This window comes from Bufo bufo, chromosome 5, assembly GCF_905171765.1.
Source record: "Bufo bufo chromosome 5, aBufBuf1.1, whole genome shotgun sequence".
NCBI lineage: Eukaryota > Metazoa > Chordata > Amphibia > Anura > Bufonidae > Bufo > Bufo bufo.
Window position 1 is genome coordinate 123,652,045 of NC_053393.1, and position 20,283 is coordinate 123,672,327.

At 45.4% G+C, this 20,283-nt stretch overlaps 1 protein-coding gene across 1 annotated transcript in view; it reads right to left on the reverse strand.

Moving 5' to 3' along the window:
- RAB2A (RAB2A, member RAS oncogene family) overlaps positions 1 to 20,283 on the reverse strand; it is a 100,142-nt gene that overhangs the window by 17,966 nt on the left and 61,893 nt on the right. Inside the window, exon 7 of the mRNA XM_040433442.1 lies at positions 2,791 to 2,859. Within this exon, the coding sequence (XP_040289376.1) occupies positions 2,791 to 2,859 (69 nt within the window). The remainder of the gene's footprint in view (positions 1 to 2,790; positions 2,860 to 20,283) is intronic.

The following is a 20,283-nucleotide window of genomic DNA, read 5'->3' on the forward strand; positions in this document are numbered from 1 at the left end:
TGCTTTGGGGGTGTTTTTCTGCTAAGGGCACAGGACAACTTATTCGCATAAACGGGAAAATGGACGGAGCCATGTATCGTGAAATCCTGAGAGACAACCTCCTTCCCTCTGCCAGGAAACTGAAAATGGGTCGTGGATGGGTGTTCCAGCACGACAATGACCCAAAACATACAGCAAAGGCAACAAAGGAGTGGCTCAAGAAGAAGCACATTAAGGTCATGGAGTGGCCTAGTCAGTCTCCGGACCTTAATCCAATCGAAAACCTATGGAGGGAGCTCAAGCTCAGAGTTGCACAGAGACAGCCTCGAAACCTTAGGGATTTAGAGATGATCTGCAAAGAGGAGTGGACCAACATTCCTCCTAAAATGTGCGCAAACTTGGTCATCAATTACAAGAAACGTTTGACCTCTGTGCTTGCAAACAAGGGTTTTTCCACCAAGTATTAAGTCTTTTTTTGTTAGAGGGTTCAAATACTTATTTCACTCAATGAAATGCAAATCAGTTGCTATCTTTTATTTAAAGTTATTTTTTCGATTTTCCTTTTGATGTGCTATCTGCCACTGTTACAATAAACCTACCATTGAAATGATACTGTTCTGAGACTTTTCATTTCTTTGTCATTGGACAAACTTACAAAATCAGTGAGGGGTCAAATAATTATTTCCCCCACTGTATAAGTCTGACTGACTTTTTTTTTTTTTTCATTTCTGTCACTGATAGGGGGCCCCATCTGGCTACTGGCACAGTATAGGGGGGGCCCTATCTGGCTACTGGCACATTATAGGGGGGGCCCTATCTGGCTACTGGCACATTATAGGGGGGCCCTCTCTGGCTACTGGCACATTATAGGGGGGCCTATAGGCTACTGGCACATTATAGGGGGGCCTATAGGCTACTGGCACATTATAGGGGGGCCTATAGGCTACTGGCACATTATAGGGGGGCCTATTGGCTACTGGCACATTAGCTCAACTGGGGACATTACAAGGGGGTATTTTTTGCAATGTCTATTATAAGGAGAATTTTTACTACTGGGGAGGGGGCATTATGGTGGGCTTTATTACTCCCCCATGGTCTGAGCCCCTAGTAGCAGCACCAGCCTCTCCCTGCTCTGCTATCCCTCTGCCTCTTCTCCAAATCCTTATTATGAAATTTTTCTCATTAGGATAAAACACATCAGCTCCGCCGAGCACCGGCCAAAGTGTGGAGGTGTCCGAGATCCCCAAGGGTCAAGCCAAGTAATTGTAAGTTTTCATATGAAATATGTTTATGTTATACACATATAGCATATACCGTGCCCCACAATATACAGTTTCTTCTGCAAAAGTCATCAAGTGTCATGGGGACGACGACACAGAGCAGCGCCCAGCGGGGAGGAGAGAATACACGGATGCAACACTGTATCAGCCAGAAAATGACACTTTCGGCATTATACCAAAAATTCCATTTTCGGCTGATATGTTTCGGCGGCCGATATACTGGAGCATCCCTAGTTTATTTTGTTTTCCTGTGTTGTAATTTACATGGCTGACGAAAGTGGCAAGGTGGGGTCAGGAGGAGGCAGGGGAAATGGGAAAGCAGGAGGGGGGCTCAGTGGGCCTCTGGGTGTTACTTGCCCCCTGGGCCAAAAGTTGCCAGTCAGCCCCTGACTCTAACTATAATGTACTCTCACTGGTTACAGCTCAGTCACTAAATACAGGAAATAGAGTAAAGGTGAAGACCGTTATAACGAGCACCCTCCTTTATATACAGCGCTTATAGGCGCTCATGTTATGTTACAGCGATTGATAAAGGTCAACAACGACCGAAACGTCTAACATATAGCAGCCTCATCGGACAAGACTAACCATCCAACATACGGCAAAACCGAGAATTTAGAGCTATAATACACGTCTGTCATCAGACAATACTTGCCTGCAGTTAAGGGCAATCAACTGGCAATTTATCTTTATTTAATTTTACACTATTTTTTCAAGTTTTTGGGAGTGTTTTTTGCATATTTCACTCTATTGAGTGTGCGTGGTTCTCTCTATACAAGTACCTATGGGCACAGACCCGTACACCACGGCACCTCACAAAAAATCATAGGAGTGCATATTCCTCCTTTTTTTCCCCACTATCCTTAAGGATAAGTCATCTGATCATTTGGGGTATTATCAGTAAAGGAAGCGTTTTTGCTGAACCCTGCCGGATCCAGTAAAAACGCTGGTGTGAAAGTAGCCTTAGGCAGGACATACACAAAATGTCTGAATGTTCATTTGGCCTACAGCTCTGTCTCCTGTCCCCCTCCGATACACATGCATGCTTGGCTCAGTCCAGACAGTGTGCATGTGTTCTGAGTGGGGAGAAAGTTGTATGTGGCGGCAGTCTATCTCCTGAAGAACCTCCACTGGAGAAGAGTCAGGAGGCTCTCATAGACATGGTCGCTGCAGAACAGTGGTTTAGTGGTTAGCACTGGTGCCCTTCAGCGCTGGGGTCCTAGGTTTGAATCCGACCATGGACAACTTCTGCATGGAGTTTGTATGTTATCCCCGTGTTTCTGTGGGTTTCCTCCAAGTACTCCGGTGTCCTCCCACACTCTAAAGACATACTGACAGGGAACTTAGATTGTGAGCCCCATTGGGGACAGCGTGATGCTAATGTCTGTAAAACGCAGTGGAATATAGCAGCGCGGCCGATCGCTCTGAAATGTGAATGGCCAGTCTTAGCCTTAATGCTACTCTTGTGATTTCACTTCATCACTGTACGAGCCAGCACACATGTAAATACAGACATAGAACTGAAAATTACCTCATTATTAATGTCAAAGACACCTTCTTGAATTTTTTCGTAAATTTCTTTTGCTGTGTTAATGAAAGCCTGGAAGACAAGAAGAAAAACAAAAATATTGAGCGTTAACTACCAATTATACAACGCATACTCGCTCTTGATGGACAGCTATCACCAACATGTCTGGAGATAAAATGAATCCACACCACCATAAAAGAATCAACCAAGGTGCTCAGTTTTTATGAGCTAGTGGGTGAAGACTACCTTCCGTGATGTCTGCCATAGTACCCAGAGGAGAGCCCGCTCTGCTGCGTTTCGCACCCCACGACGAGCAGAAGCATGAAGGACGTTATACAGCAGTACCGGAGTACTGTAGCTGTGAATCCAATACTGGATGACTAAGAAAACGTACTAAAGCCAATAGCGGCATGGTTGTGTCTGTGACTTGGTCTCCCTCCACCTCTCCATAGACATCTAATAGGCACCATGTCATCTTACCCCTCAGAGAGCTGATACTTAGAATCCGTTTACTCTATGGAGACAGATTTTAGCTGTGAATTGACGGTGATTAGTCAATTCAGGTGGCAGAAGAGAGGAGAAGTGGCTACTAAGTGAAAAACATGCATTTTTCTCCCACATAAGGTAGACTACAACCTTTCTTCTATTCACCTGTACTATAGATGTATGCAGTGCCTATTTAATACGTATTCCTGCCTGGAGTTATGTTTCCGGACCTGTGCTAACCAGGAAAACACTTGTTGGCACTGGACACATCCAGAGGAAAAAAATAAAAAATTCTCTGTAAAAAGTCTAATAAAATAAAACAAATATAATAAAACACAAAATAAAAATTAAAATCTTAAAATGTAAGTTCTGTCAAACATTTCAATAGCAAAGAACACACAAAAAAAAAAAAGAAATAAACCAGCAGCTTATAGTAAAGGACATGCTTCAGCCTTTGAAGCATGGATTCCCCAGCCCTCCTTCCTGCACTGCCATGGAAGGCAGCTATATTAACCAATGGTGAAATGACAGAGCAGCTATGAAGTCACCGCAGTAACAGATCGCAGGCGCACACTTTTACGAGCTGCCTGCTGCCGAGCTAGAGCCATTAAATATTAATGGTGACCTTACTAACATTGGGCAGCAGACACTGGAGATGTTCCGCTTCAGCAGAGTGCACCAGGAGAAGACGGCACTTGCAAGGCTTTATGTCCTGCATCTTGCAGCCGCATTTGTCCACGACATTTTTGCGGGGGAGGACAATTACATTACTAAGCACCTTCTCGGAGCTTACAAGTAGATGCAGAAGATGAGTAAACCGCGCACCATGCAGATAACAGGTCACAGGACATTTTCTGCTGTGATGAGATTCTGTAATGCAGTAAGAATCCAGCACTACATCCCAGTCAGAGTATGGAGAACGGGGGAGGGTGCAGCGGGACAACACAGAAGAATAAAAGAATCTACAAGTCACTCATTTCCCCACTGCTCCCATTCAGATGCATACTGGGTCCTGGCCGATCACTGGCCGAGGTGGGTGACTACAGTGACCAGTGATTGGCCATGAAGTGGAGACCAGTGGGGAGCCGGGGAATGGGAGGGACGGGTGAGGCACGTATTGGTTCTTTTAATGTTTCAGCCTATTTTGAGCCCTTTCCAAAAAATGTTAACCTGCTCTATAATCCATTTGATTCTCAAACATACTACTTCAGGGTTAGGATTCATGATTTCACTAAGGACTAATGCACACAACCATATTTTTAGTCTGCATTTCTGCTGTGAACCCATTCATTTCAATCATGTGCGGTCTGCATCTGGAAACCTCCTTCTCCCAGCCCCCCGCGGAAAAAAACATAAAAAAAAAAAACATGTCCTAATCTTTACTTACCTATTCTATACTTTTCTCCAGAATCAAGCAACGCTAAGTTAAAGGTAGCTCAGCTAGCCCTACAAGACATAGGGGTAGATTTTTTTTTTTTTTAATGATGCAAAACTGGCTTAGTTGCCCTTAGCAACCAATCAGATTTCACCTTTCAAAGCTCATTTGTGGACTGTAGTTGCTATGGGCAACTAAGCCAGTTTTCCTTAACACCAGTATTGATAAATCTTCCCCCCTGTGTCTGGTTTAACAGTGAATTTCCTGGTGACTGATTCCCTTTAATACGTGTATAATATGGAACTTTAAATGGGAAAAATGACTGGTCATAATTATTAGACAGCCACATCTAACTGCTGACAGTGACACTGGGCCTCATGTATAAAATCAAGGACAGACAAAGTGGAATAGTTGCTCGTATGAGACAAGCAGACTGCACCTTCCATTGTCGAATGCAGGTAATAAAAGTGCTTCATGTAAAAAGTCTGCATTTTATGGGTTTTGGCCTCATAGAAAGAAGTATTCCACCCGATAGCACATAGTTACTGCACCTTAAACAGTAGGGGCATATCGCTAGGATATGCCCCCCATTGTCTGATGGGACCCGCACCTATATTGAGAACGGATCGGGGAGCGCTGTGGCTGGAGGACCCCAGATTTCCTGGTTCCGTCCACCACCAAGCGCTAATCCCCACCTCTCCCATAGAAGTGAATGGGAGCGTGCCGCGCATGCGCAGCCCAGTGCACTCTCCTTAACTTTCAGGGTTCCGTTCTCTATATAGGTGTGGGTCCCAGTGTTGGGACCCGAACCTATAAGACAATTGGGGCATATCCTAGCGATATGCCCCCATTGTCTGAGATGAGAAAACCCCTTTAAAGTGGTTGTCCGCTTGTGTAATATTGATGATTTATCCTCAGGATTGGTCATCATCATCAGATCAGCGGGGATCTGCTGTTTGAAGAGAACGCATCGCTCGTACAAGCACCGTGTTCTCTTCACTGTTTACCTGCTCACTGTAGACACTGCAGCAGTGAGCAGTGCAATTATAAGTGCTATGTCCTGTTCAATTCAATGTGACAGCTGCTTCCTATTCACTGGAGCAGAAAGGAGCTAATGAAGTGAATAGCGGCACTGTAACTACACTGCTCACTGCAGGTAAACAGAAGAGAGAAGGCAGCGCTCGTACGACCACCGCTTTAACTTCAAACAGCTGATTGGCAGGGGTGACAATCAATATTACACAAGCGGACAACCCCTTTCAAGACCAATCAGATATCTAAGGATATGTCCACACATGATGGAAGAGAATCTGTTGCAGATTTCACTGCAAATGTGGAGGCTACGTTGTTTGTTGCCGATTTGCCGCAGATTCCACCGTCATTGCAAAGAGTGAAATCCTTGGTGAAAATCTGCAAAATTAATTTAAAATCTGCACTGACTGTGCGGCACTTTACGTGCAGATATATTTCTTCTGCTGTAATGCGCTGCGGATCTTCCATCTACAAATCCGGATGAAAAATATAAAGCATTTCTGCTACATGTGGACAGTATCCCAGTATCCGAGAGTAATACAGCAGTAAGTAGGCCTTGTCCGCGGTATTAGTAATTCCGGTCAGATGAGGGAGATGTAAATGATTGCTGACTGATAATACACAAATGCTGACAGACAATATACGTGGCCAGGCCAATCAATCCATACATCAAGACAGATGCTTCTCAGATTCTTCGGAGGATTAGCCGTCTTGAGGTTTGTGCTCTCGTCTCTGAAGTTCGAGATGCCTCTTCAGCATAATCCTTCACCCACGGAGCGTGTGGAGCGTCCTATATAGTTCTGACTCTTATTATCAACATTTCCATAACTACCAGACTAAACAATAGAGCGAAGGCAATTTCACTGCATTTCTGACCAGGGCGTTTGCGTCATCTTTGGCTTTAGGCTAGGTATACCTGTATGGCAGCAGCCGCGTAATACTCACTAAAACGGTCATGTAGTGACTAGAGCAGGCACATGGCCTCCAATACAGCAAGTAATACATACAACGCACTGCCCCCAGGAGCAACATTAAAGGCCCCTTTACACGGGGCTATTTAGCAGGCAGTTATCGGGAAGGAAGTGTTCCTTCCCGACAATAGCTTGCTCGTCAGTGGCTGTACTTACAAGCAGCAATCACCTCCCCAGTATGGGGAGGAGCGATCACTAACGCCATCGCTCGGTCCCATACAGACTCTGTTTGCCGGCAGCAGGGGCTGTTTAGACGACACAATCTACTGCCGGCAAACAGCGATTTCTGTGACCGCATGAATGATGCAAAAACCCGATGGATGAGCGTTTCGCTTGTTCATTGTGTATTCGGCGGCACTTTTACACCGCAAGATAATTTAAACGAGTGTTCCTATGAACGCGTGTTAGTGATCATCTGGCCGAGAATCAGCCCGTGTAACGTGCTCTTAAAGCGCCAAACTGAAAAAGCCACATTAAAGAGGACCTTTTATGGGTCCAGACTTTATGAAATAAGTAGGGTGTTGTGTAGGGCATAGTGCAGGGACGTAAGATCACTTACTAGCTTATCTGTCCGGCGAGCCGTTCCCCCCTTTTACTTTTCCCGCCTGATATGGAAATGAATATCATCGGTACAGAGAGGAGGAGACTGTCCTGTTTCTCAATGGGCGTCTTCTTCTCCCTGGCTGTAGCTCAGGCCCTGCAATTATTTGCTTCCCTTATTATTTTATGGGATAATTTCACTTTCACTGTAGTTGATATCACGAAGAATTTGTAGAACTCAGGATTTTCTAGAGAAGCTACTTTCAGATGAACTAAAAAAAAATAAATAAAATTTAACCATCGCCAAAAACTGTACTCCATTAATGCCACTCTCCTCCAGAACATATAGAAAGAGGTACCGCAGTGAATGACAACCTTATCCTTGCCAAATCAGAAGCTCTGAGAAGGGTCACATGGAATCAAGACCCCCCGGTGAATGGCTGCTTCATCCAGTTTTACTATATTGGAGTAGGAAAAGCTTTCTGGATCATAACCATCACTATTAGATCAAACGTCCAGCTACTAAAGGGGCCCCTTCATGGGACTGGACAATACGTACATTTATAAAAAGCCCATAAACCGCAATGTTTGTACATGCTAGTGACTGCCTACTGTCTAGCTGAAGGCCTCCGGCATCACATCAAGGTGGTCCCGTAGGTCATGTGACCGCCTTGGGCTGTTCCTGGCCTCCTCCATTATGGAGCAGCTGCTGAAGTGTAACTGGACATGTGCGGGGCCCCTGTGGTAGGTCCACAGAGAAAGTGAATACTTAATGGCAGGTTTCCCTACAGATTACATCTTACTGCTAGGAATCCCGGCTGAAACACAGTGACTGCCCAACAGGTAATTATCAAGGAACCCCTCTAACAAGTAGGGATTTCCAGGGTGGATAACCCCCTTTATCGTCATGCCAATTTGTTCAATTTTTGACAGGACACTGGCTGGCAGGCAGGGCTCAGCAATCTTTTTGTCTTTCGGCAGACAAGAGACAGCAAGGAGGCTCCTGCTCCAGCCAGCAATCTTACAGCCAGACACAGGATTGCGAGAAGGAGTAGGGAGGACATGGCGGATCTCCTGAGACACTGAACATTTTTATATATTTTTATTTTTTTAAGTTCTAATTTTAATATAATAGAAGAAGAGGAGGATGCAGGATTTGCTGGCATTTTTTTGTGCATTTTGTATATTTAGTGTTCTTTTAACATTTTGTTCTTGGTAGCCATAAGGCCACAGGTATATGACATGACACATACGCAGCAGCACCTCTAACGTGCACAAGAGCAAGGTTTACAACAGGGCTTATTTAACCACAAATGCTTTATCCGTCCTGTGTGAGCATATATTAAGCGGTACTGATGCCGTACGATTATTTGATGGGCTTCGAAAGGTCTGCACATAGAGGGATCTCAATCACGTCTAAGAAAGTAAACAGGGTCCACGGTGGAAAAACTCATCATGGTCCTCCTCATTTGAACAGTGCAGCATTTGACTGTTGAACTTGCCACCAGAGCTTTGTTTCCTAATTAACAGGACTGATATGTTTTCACCTTTAAAGGCCTTACAGCTCCCCAGAGCAATCAATCTACTGCAGCTCAATTACTGCAGCGGGCTCGGGCCGCAGCTAAAGAAGGCAGAGAGGGTGGCTGCAGCAGGCGGAGGGCAATATGAATATGCATGGGCTCTAAGTGGGTGATCGAATCATCATAGAGGGGTCAGGAGAATTTGCAGCAAAATAATGAAAGGAATTAATCATCTCACACTTTCGTCAAGCACTTAGGGGAAGCAAGCGCATTTTTTTTTTTTCAGGATTGCCGTTAGGATAGGGAAAGAGGGAGATAAAAAAAAAATATATATACAAAAAAAAAAAACCTGGCGCTAAGCCAGCCACGAATTGATTCACAACCCTCCAAAATGGTAGTTTAATTTTCAAATAAGAACGGGGGGGGGGGGGGGGGGGGGGCAGAATTGGGAGGGAATCCTGGGCATACGATTAACATACCAATTATCGCGATGGCCTAACAAACCGTGCTAATTGAAAACGGCGGTCAAAAGCTGCAGAAATCTAACCAGCTGGGATCCCGTATGGGGTAAAACATTAAACAGAGCCACGAAATCCTGAAAATGTGTTATGATAACTTCATGTAAACAAGCACTTAACAACTGGCACATGGAGGGAAGCATTACAGTGCGTGCGCCCCGCTTCCATTACGAGGGGAAAAAAATAAAAATATCTGTTAAATTAAGTCGAAGAGCTCAGTTTATTTTAGGTCGGGCAAAATGATATGCTGATTTATGTCTTCAGAAACCCTGTACTGTAAGCGCGGCCGCACCAAGAAAGGATTACTGTAACTTTACAGCAAGATGCTGCTTAGCCGCAATTACCCACAAATAAAACATCAGACAATTCCAATTTCCAATGGCAGACATCAAAAAAAGGACATGGAAGCTGTTCTTTCCAGTGCATTATGTTGTCGCCGGCTTAAACAAACCAGCTTTGTTAGGGGAACGAGGACCAGATGAATCCCCGTGCAGCGGCCGCGCTTCCAGATGTTTGGAATCACATGCACCACTTACTCTAACATACCTTGGCGTTCCCCTACTGTTCGCCGCGATATATTCAATCTTTCAACACACATCAAGCTAAATTACAAAAATATACGTCTCCGTGAGCTCTTTTTGTCTGGCATCACACTCCTACCTACTATTCCTCTTGGCGAGCAAAAAATAAATAAAAAAATCCCAATTTGTTAGATGCTTCCTGGGCTGCACATTTTGGCTGAAGAGAAGCGAACACCAAGCTGGCGAAGAAGAGGCTGAGAAACCAAAGCTGCCAGGACACAGACAGTGCTGAAGGATCCTTAAAGGGGAATGGTCACAGAATCCTCCATTACTTTCTGCAGGTCATATGTCTAGGTGAACTTATGGATGCACACGGGTAACACACAGCTGCGAGTACCCTGGGTGGCCAGATGCTAGCTAAATATATAGAACAATGAGGACCTGTCACCTCTCCTGACATGTAATAACAATTCTGGAGCATCTATTCCTTTATTATCCCTTCTAAGAGTTTATGAATGAAGTTCCAGCAGTCTGCAATCAAGGTCTATCTGGGTGCTACCAGTTTGGGGGGGGGGGGGGGGGGGGGTACACCCCCCAAACTGCTAACACCCATTGCAAACTGACGGCAATTCTTGCATACATTTCTAGAAGGAATAACAGAAGAACAGCTCAACATAGAGTTATAGGAAAAGGACGCTCCAAAATGATTACATAGATAATGCAACTAGATACTAAAACAGACATGTCAGGAGAACATACAGGTCCTCTTTAAATTTAAAGGGCACTGACACAGTTATAAAGTTTAACCAATATTTAATCAGAGTAAGTTCATGATACTTAGTGGACAAGATGTTTAAGGGCCCGATCACACGGCCATATGAACAGGTCCACACCCGTTCCGCAATATTGCGGAATGGGTGCGGACGCATTCATTTCAATAGAGCCGCAAAAGGTGCCGCATCAGCAGTTCCGTTCCACGGGCACGCAAAAAAATATACAGCAAGCCCTATTCTTGTCCGCAATTGCGGACAAGAATAGGCATTTTCTGTGAGTGGCGGCCATGTGTGGTCCGCAAATTGCAAAAAGCACACAGGCTAGTATCCGTGTTTTGCGGATCACAAAACACATACGGCCGACTGAATGAGTCCTAAGGTTCACACAGTTATTTGATCAGTTATTGGGAGCCAAAAACAGGTGCAGGTCCAAAACACAGAACAGGTGCAGATCTTTCCTTTATAGTAGTGATGCCCAACCTACGGCCTGCGGGCCAAATCCGGCCCACGAAGCTGTGTCATGAGGCCCGTGCAACTCCCTGGAAAAAGTCTAAGGCGTACCAATACGCCTTAGACTTTTTCTCCACATTCATCGGCGAAGTGAACACTGAACGGCACAGGCAGCGCAGCGATGCCGCCTGTGCCTGAAATAACCAATAACAAAGCTCCTTACAGCAAGGAGCTTTGTTATTGGTTGGTATGAGCGCGCCAGAGCAAAACAAGTCGGGTCAGGCAGGGGAATTCGGCGGGAGCTGGAAGGAGTAGGGGCCGGCTCCCACGGTGGCTGTAGTAAGGAGAGCGGAGCACGCTGCCCGAGGACCTTAGGCAACATGACCGGGCCGCTGGAGAGGTAAGGAGCGTGGACTCATGTGACTGGTCCCCGGTGACCCTGCTGCTCCCTCCTACTATCACCCCACTAGTGACCCTGCTCCCCCCTCCTCCTGTCACCCCACTAGTGACCCTGCTCCCCCCTCCTCCTGTCACCCCACTAGTGACCCTGCTCCCCCCTCCTCCTGTCACCTCACTAGTGACTCTGCTCCCCCCTCCTACTATCACCCCACTAGCGACCCTGCCCCCCCTCCTCCTGACACCTCACTAGTGACCCTGGTCCCCCCTCCTCCTGTCACCCCACTAGTGACCCTGGTCCCCCCTCCTCCTGTCACCCCACTAGTGACCCTAGTCCCCCCCTCCTCCTGTCACCCCACTAGTGACCCTGGTCCCCCCTCCTCCTGTCACCCCACTAGTGACCCTGGTCCCCCCTCCTCCTGTCACCCCACTAGTGACCCTGCTCCCCCCTCCTCCTGTCACCCCAATTATGAACAGTTCCAAATACCAGTCAATATTGGCACAAAACCTTCAGGCTTCTGCTAGAAAGCTGAACATGAAGAGGAACTTCATCTTTCAGCATGACAACGACCCAAAGCATACATCCAAATCAACAAAGGAATGGCTTCACCAGAAGATCAAAGTTTTGGAATGGCCCAGCCAGAGCCCAGACCTGAATCCAATTGAAAATCTGTGGGGTGATCTGAAGAGGGCACAGGAGATGCCCTCGCAATCTGACAGATTTGGAGTGTTTTTGCAAAGAAGAGTGGGCAAATCTTGCCAAGTCAAAATGTGCCATGCTGATAGACTCATACCCAAAAAAGACTGAGTGCTGTAATAAAATCAAAAGGTGCTTCAACAAAGTATTAGTTTAAGGGTGTGCACACTTATGCAACCATATTATTTTATTTTTATATTTTTTTCTTCCCTCTACCTAAAAGATTTCAGTTTGTTTTTAAATTAATTGGACAGTTTATAGGTCACATTAAAGGTGGAAAAAGTTCTGAAATGATTTATCTTTTTTTTTTACATCATAATAACCTGACATTTTAACAGGGGTGTGTAGACTTTTTATATCCACTGTAGTACCGCACAGGAGTCACTACACAACCAATAAAAGGTGTTTTACCAGTGAAATGGCCATGTCGACTGTTTGAATCAGAGTCTGGACAGTGACAAGTTCTGGCATATTAGCACTTCACCAAAACATATTTAAGACACAGTTATATAATCAATATGGGCTTAAAGTGCAGACTCGGCTTTAATTTGAGAGTATTCACATCCTAATTGGAGGAAGTATTTTGGAATTAAAGATCTTTAATATGTAGCTGCCTCTATTTCAAAGGACCAAAGGTAATTGAACAATTATTTCAAAAGCTATTTGATGGGCTGCATGGGCTATTCCCTCATTAATCCATCAACAATTAAGCAGGTAAAAGGTCTGGAGTTGATTCGAGGTGTGGCATTTGAATTTGGAAGCTGTTGCTGTGAACCCACAACATGTGGTCAAAAAAGCTCTCAATGGAAGTGAAACAGACTAAGATGAAAAACAAACAAAAAAAAAACGCACTGGTGAGTTCGGAAACTCAAAAAGTCCTGGACATCTAGGGTTGTTGCGATACCAAAATTTTGATTCGATTTCGATACCATAAAAAAGTATTGCGATACTCGATACCATTCAATACCTCGTGAAAAAAATATAAAAACACCAAAAAAGCCACGTGCATTCCGCATTTTAAAAAAATTGTGAATCGCGCAGTTATTTTATTATTATTTTTCTGTTCCAGTGTTCACCGCATAGATTTTTTAAAAATATTTTAATAGTTTGGACTTTTCGGACGTGGCTATATGTGATCTAAAATATATAAACAGTAAATAAATAAACATGTGTAAAATTGGGAAAGGGGGCGATTTATACTTAATATTTGGGTGTTTATTTTTTTACTTTTTATTTAATAACCATTTCTCCCCTTAGGGGCTAGAACCTGGGATCTTTTAATCCCTTGTCCTATTCACCCTGATAGAACTCTATTAGGGTGAATAGGACTTCACACTGTCCCTGCTGCCCTGTGCACACAGCAGTAGGGATGTTACCATGGCAGCCAGGGCTTCAGTAGCGTCCCAGCCACCAGGGTAACCAATCGGAGCCCCAGGATTACACTGCTGGGGCTCCAATCAAAAGCTGCCACTGCCACCAATGGGGAGGGGACCCTGTGGCCACTGCCACCAATGATTTTAATACTGGGGGGGAGCGGGGCGGGCACACTGTGCCATCAATGATAATTAACCTTTAATACAGGAGGCGAGTGCCGGCAGCAGATCAGCAGCAGTTAATCCCTCAGGTTCCGCATCTGAGGGGTTAACTGCCGCTGATCGCAGCTCCCTGCCCCCTCAGAGGCAGGGTGCCGGCTATATGATTCTGCTGCCGGCACCTGCCTCCTGTATTAAAGTTTAAAGAGGACCTTTCATGGGTCCAAACATTGTAAACTATCAGGATATGTAGAGCGGCGCCCAGGGATCTCACTGAACTAACTATTATTCCTGGGTGCCGCTTGGTTCGCCCGCTGTGGCCCCCGGTATATTCTCCAGCTCTGTATGCTAATTTCTAGCATCTGAGCAATGGGGAGGAGACTGCCCTTTTTCTCAATGGGCGTTCCTTCTCCCTGGCTGTAGCGCTGTCCAATCAAAGCTCAGAGCGTCACATCCAGGGAGAAAGGGAAAAAAAAAAAAAAAATTCTCCCTGGATGTGACGCTCTGCACTTTGATTGGACAGTGCCACAGCCAGGGAGAAGGAACGCCCCTTTAAGAAAAAGGGCAGTCTCCTCCTCATTGCTCCGATGCTAGAAATGAACAAACAGAGCGGGAGAATATACCGGGGGCCACAGCGGGCGAACGGAGCGGCGCCCAGGATTAATAGTTCAGTGAGATCCCTGGGTGCCACGCTACATATCCTGATAGTTTACAATGTTTGGACCCATGAAAGGTCCTCTACTATCATTGGTGGCGCAGTGCGCCCGCCGTCTCTCTTCTTATTGGCAGCAGCGGTGGCACAGGGGGAGGGAGACAGCGACTCCTTTTCCCCTGTGCTGCTGAGGGAACATGAGCGCGTTGACAGCAGTGCGCTCATGTTCTCTGATGCCTAACCCCTGACCTGAATATTCCCTTTGTTCCTGTCCTTTAGTTAGTTAACCTTTTATGTACAATTTCCTGTACCATTAATAAATCCCCTTTTAAAGTAGCAGTAGCTATTTTATCAATTTATAATTAACTGGCACCCCAAAGCTCTGCAGATTTAACACCCTTCTTTCCCCCACGCATCCCATTTCATGCTGGATCACGCAGGGCAAGGGCTTTTTGTTTATATTTTTACACTGCTAGGCGGAGGCTTCCCCTCAGTGTTGCTGGTGACATCACCAGCTCCGATGGGCAGGCTTTAGCACTGCCCTAGCTGTTTTACAGGCTAGTGCAGCACTAAAAGCTGCCCATTAGTGCCAGTGATGTTACCGGGCTCACTGCTAGGCGGAAGCCTCTGCCTAGCTTGCCCATGGAGAGCGTGGTATGTCACCAGATCTTCAGAATAAGCCCTTGCCCTGCGCAATTCAGCGCATGGCAAGGAGGAGCATCGGAGTATGAAAAGCTTATGTCAGAGGGGCTGAGTGGGGGAAGAAGGGGATGTGTCCGGGGTCAGCTCTGAACATGGACAACCCCTTAAATAAAAATCTGAAAATTACTATTTTACTGAAGATTGACAATATAATTAAAACGCTGCTTTAAAGAAAAGGCTTCACAGAAACCCTCAGCAACCATCAGGAACCTGATTAAAAAAAACGCATGAGAAAAATAAGAGCACGGAGCTGATTGGTTGCTATGGGCAACACCTCCAATATTCTAACCTTCTAATATTGACAAGTCTCCCCAAATTGTGCTTAGGGTTGATGTGGGATAAAAAATAAATAAAAATGAAGCTACAACTACCTGCATAATTTTCACCTAAAGCAGAAACCAGATTGCAAATATCCTGACAAAAAATGACAAAAATAGCATAGTGCCGCTCTGATGGCTGGGTCCATACTGAAGCACCAGGATGTATTATTATACTTGGTGCGGAAATGAACATCACAAGGCAGAAAATGGAGCCGGGATGATTAGTGGGAGGCTGAAATACTAGCGGGAAACTGAAGACAGATGACAGGCTCATTCATCACTGGCTTTCCCCAAGGTATTATTTATATGGAGCTTGTCTCTTCGGGAAAGGCTCACACCCACCTTATAACACCAGCTCCCTCCATAGAGGATCCAACATTATTTCAATTTCCACGTCCTCGCCAGTCACCTCTAATGGCACCTCAATATTTAGGCATCTGCTGTCCGACAGAATTTTACAGGATAGAGTCAGGCACCCCACCGGCTATAGACCCTCACCTAACATTTCACATATAACTAATGAGAGAAGAAGCAGGATCACCTTCAGCCGTCTGGAGGAAAAGAACTAAAACTTTGTATCGAGGCCTGTATATACCAGACATCGAAACTACACAACCAAATCTAGCACATAACTACATATAATGGCTATATAAGGTATACACAATAAAAGGCGTTACAGGAGCACAGGTAACTGTGGGCTAATAGACAGATGTCAAGGGGAGAGTCCTATAAGGAGGTTCTACTCTTCCAGATAATTCTACGCGAGTCATCCGCTAATCACTAAGGATGAAATGAACCTATTTAAACTGTATTTGCACAATTTACAGAAGTTCTACATAAATAGATAAATGACTATATCAATTCTCTAAGAAAACTTGTCGATGCCATCGCCGATTTGCAAGTCATATGCATTTTCAGATTCCATGTATTATACTGCCACCTTGTGGAAAAGCAGAGTGAATGCCAAATACAAAGCTCAGAATTCAGCTTGGTGAAATGAGCACACACACCCCTCCGCTATAACAGCAACCTGAATGTGACCGGATTGGACAACCCCCTCGATAAGCTGATCACAAGACGTCCTCTCTTTGGTCAGCCGTCGTTCTTACGGGAACCAGTCAGCAAGTGCTTAATTCCCCTACAGCGCCACCACAGGACAAATACTCCACTGCAAAGATCCCAGTGAAATCAAAGGGTTATCTTGAGTGACGCATGAATGTGCCAAGTCCTCCAGAGTGCAACGCTATTTAGTGCCAAGAGCGCAGGAACCCTCACTGTTAATTCAAGATTCTCTAATAAGATATTTAAAGGGGTGTTCTTGTTTAGACAACGCTAAAGCAAGGAAGGTATTCTGCTACAAGAAGAATGATGTGGTTCTGAAGAGTGTTGAAATCCAAGTACCTGGTCAGAACAACACTAGCTCAATTATTTGGGGAATTTTCAGGTAATACTTCGGACCAGGGTGACTATTGGAGAGATATGGTACTCGCATCCTAGACTAATGGCTCAAACCAGTATCAAATTTGCATGCAGTACTTTTCCTAGCATCATGGCCTTCAACAATAATGGAGTGGGATGTTAATGGGCAGAGGTCATCATGCGTGAAGAACAGATAAAGAATTCTGCATTCACTGCTGGACCAGATGGTCAACAGAGTCATTATGGCAACTGTTGGATCCTGGTCCGTTCACCTACATTAGTGACTCTCCAGTGCGGTCCCCCTTCTACTGAAAGTTACCACATCCAGTGACCCCAGTATTGGGGAAGCAATCTCTAGCATAAACCCCTGCTGGCTGTGCTCAAGTGATAAATCTGCTATGGAAAACTAAATCTTGGTGAGAAGATGTATCTCCATTATGACTGAACCGCTAATTAATCATGAGCTGTCATGTTGATGGGGGACCCTGCTAAGCTGGCTGACTTTCCACATTCCTTCCCAAGCCTCCCTTGTAGAAGGAGCAGAAAGAAAAAAAATTAAAAGGTAAGGAAGCGGAAACTTTCTGAGCACCTAATTAATGGGATGCCACTTGCAATTAAGCAGAACTCTGGTTAATTATTTCTGCAGTTTCAAATATCTAAATTTATATTTTGTCTAGTGGAATATTTTCTCCTTACGTCTTCCCCGTCACAGCGAATTAGAGAATATTGCTCTGTTGGAAGTGTACTTACAGGGGTGATCACCAGTTTGGAAGATTTGGAGGCATGGGCAACCTGGTTCCCCGCACTGCATGTCTAAAGCTGGTCATACAAGGAACAGTCTGCCCATGTCTGATTCAACCCGTTTTCTAATAAGGCCTTATGAACATGACCACAGGTAAAAAGCGGGATGGGCATATGAATGAAAACAGCAAATTTTTGAGGTCCAGCTGAAATGAATGGGTCCATGTCCAATCCACAAAAAATGTGGATTGGATGTGGGGAAAAAAATATGGTCGTGTGCATGAGTCCTATAGTGCATGGTGACAGGACCCTATAGTGCATGGTGACAGGACCCTATAGTGCATGGTGACAGGACCCTATAGTGCATGGTGACAGGACCCTATAGTGCATGGTGACAGGACACTATAGTGCAGGGTGACAGGACCCTATAGTGCATGGTGACAGGACCCTATAGTGCATGGTGACAGGACCCTATAGTGCATGGTGACAGGACCCTATAGTGCATGGTGACAGGACCCTATAGTGCATGGTGACAGGACCCTATAGTGCATGGTGACAGGACCCTATAGTGCATGGTGACAGGACCCTATAGTGCATGGTGACAGGACCCTATAGTGCATGGTGACAGGACCCTATAGTGCATGGTGACAGGACCCTATAGTGCATGGTGACAGGACCCTATAGTGCATGGTGACAGGACCCTATAGTGCATGGTGACAGGACCCTATAGTGCATGGTGACAGGACACTATAGTGCATGGTGACAGGACACTATAGTGCATGGTGACAGGACACTATAGTGCATGGTGACAGGACACTATAGTGCATGGTGACAGGACACTATAGTGCATGGTGACAGGACACTATAGTGCATGGTGACAGGACACTATAGTGCATGTCACCTGCATTGTGTGTAAAAGGTTGCTCCCACTTCGCATCTGTGTATTTTCTCATGCAATCGCTGAAAAAAGTGCTGAGTGACGATGACTAGCTAGCCGAATACGGGCTCAGACAGTCTGTGGGTCAGTCCCCGGCTAGTGCGGAGAGACCATGCTTGGCTGAGCGCTTCTGCCAAATCGTTCAAGGGATTATTGGGGAGTCTGAGAATCCGGACCCCCATGACCAAAACATTTGGCATGTCACAATGAACTGGTCACTAGCTTTGGGGTTTCGCTTTCTAAGGATGCTCCTGTGAAGAACTGTAATTTCGAGATTAGTAAGAAAAAGAAGTTAGAACGTAATGGAGAGGAGTCCAGGAATCCTCTGAAGGGGCATCAGGTGCATGTGCATTGTGTAACGGAGGCCGAGGACAGTACACCTCACTTCTGTGCACAGGACCAATAGGTGTAGGGCATATCTTTGTAAATATAATCTTTCATTTCTGTTAAATATGATTTCAATACCTGGGGAGCACCATCTCTCCTTGGGGAGAGAGTGCCTTAATCGGCGTGAGGAGACTTCTAGGCCATACATGCTCCTCTGGAATACTGGGAAAAAGGTATAAAAAATACCTCTTAGAAAACTATGCCTCTAATGCCACCAGATGTAAGGCAGCTATCCTATAAGTCAATGTTCAACCCTTTAAATAGGCCTTGAGACATGACTTACATATTAAATAAGCCAGCATCTCATCTGCAGACAGCCATTTCTGGGTGATTGCCTCTCATCAGTGCTGAGCAGAGAGTACTGGCTTAAAGGGTTGCTGTCAGCAGAGAAATGGGTATTAACCTGGCTGACATTAGTGATGTGCTAATGTCAGCTGAACATAACTATATTTGTCCCATTTCACTATGCGCCGCCGTTATAAAAAATAATAATATTAAAACTTTTATAATATGCAAATGAGCCTCGAGGAGCAGGGGGAGGCGTTGCTCCTGCACCTAGAGGCTCTGTTCTTCCACCTCTGGCTACGCCCTGCTACACTTGATTGACAGGGCCAGGCAGCGTTCTCGTCCTCCTGCGTGGCCCTGAGTTCGGGTGAAATCTTCAGCCGTTTAGTATGCGGTGCCGGCGAGGCGTAGTGAAGAAGGGATGCTAGCTGGCTGTGGACTTCCTTACTGTGCCTGCGCTGCATACTTAACAGTACACCCGCAAGAGGAGAGATGCTGGCATCAATGAAGGAGAGGGTGTACTGTGATGTATGCGGCTGAAGAAACCCTTTAACTTAGTGAGTCCATACATGCTCCTCTGGGAAAAAAGGGAAACAGCTGTCTGCAGATGAGATGCTGGCTTATTTAATATCCAAGTCATGTCTCAAGGTCTATTTAAAGGGTCGAACGTTGACTTATAGGATAGCCGCCTTACATCTGGTGGCATTAGAGGCAGAGCTTGTGATTTCAATGAAATGATCCTACGTGTTAAAGGGAATCTGTCGCCCCCAATTCTGGACTATTGTCATCAGTAATACATGAGCAGTACTGCAGATAGAGTTCAGATAACCATTTTTTACTTTCCTACCGCCCCTGGTTGCCTCGCTGTCAGCACTTAGAGCTGGGCTGAAATACACGGTCTGCTGTACTGCTCTAACACAATGGAGAGGACTCATACATTTATGATGACTAGGCTGCTCGCTCTGTAGCTCATTGACCCTCTGCCCCTTCACCGACAGTCTTACAAATACTCAGCTGCCTGTTGCCACCAAAAGGGTTTATGGCTCCCATTCTCATTATCATTCTCAGCTCAGCCCTGTTGACGAGCTTTAACACCAGATGCAAGCCTTGGAAAAAGGGATATCTCTTTTTTCCTTCTGTCAGATACATTTCTCTAATATCCTGTAACCCCTTAAAACTGCTGCCAAAGACACAGAGCGCCTGTGCCCCAGGTGTACAAGACCAACGTAGGCCAGGATGTAT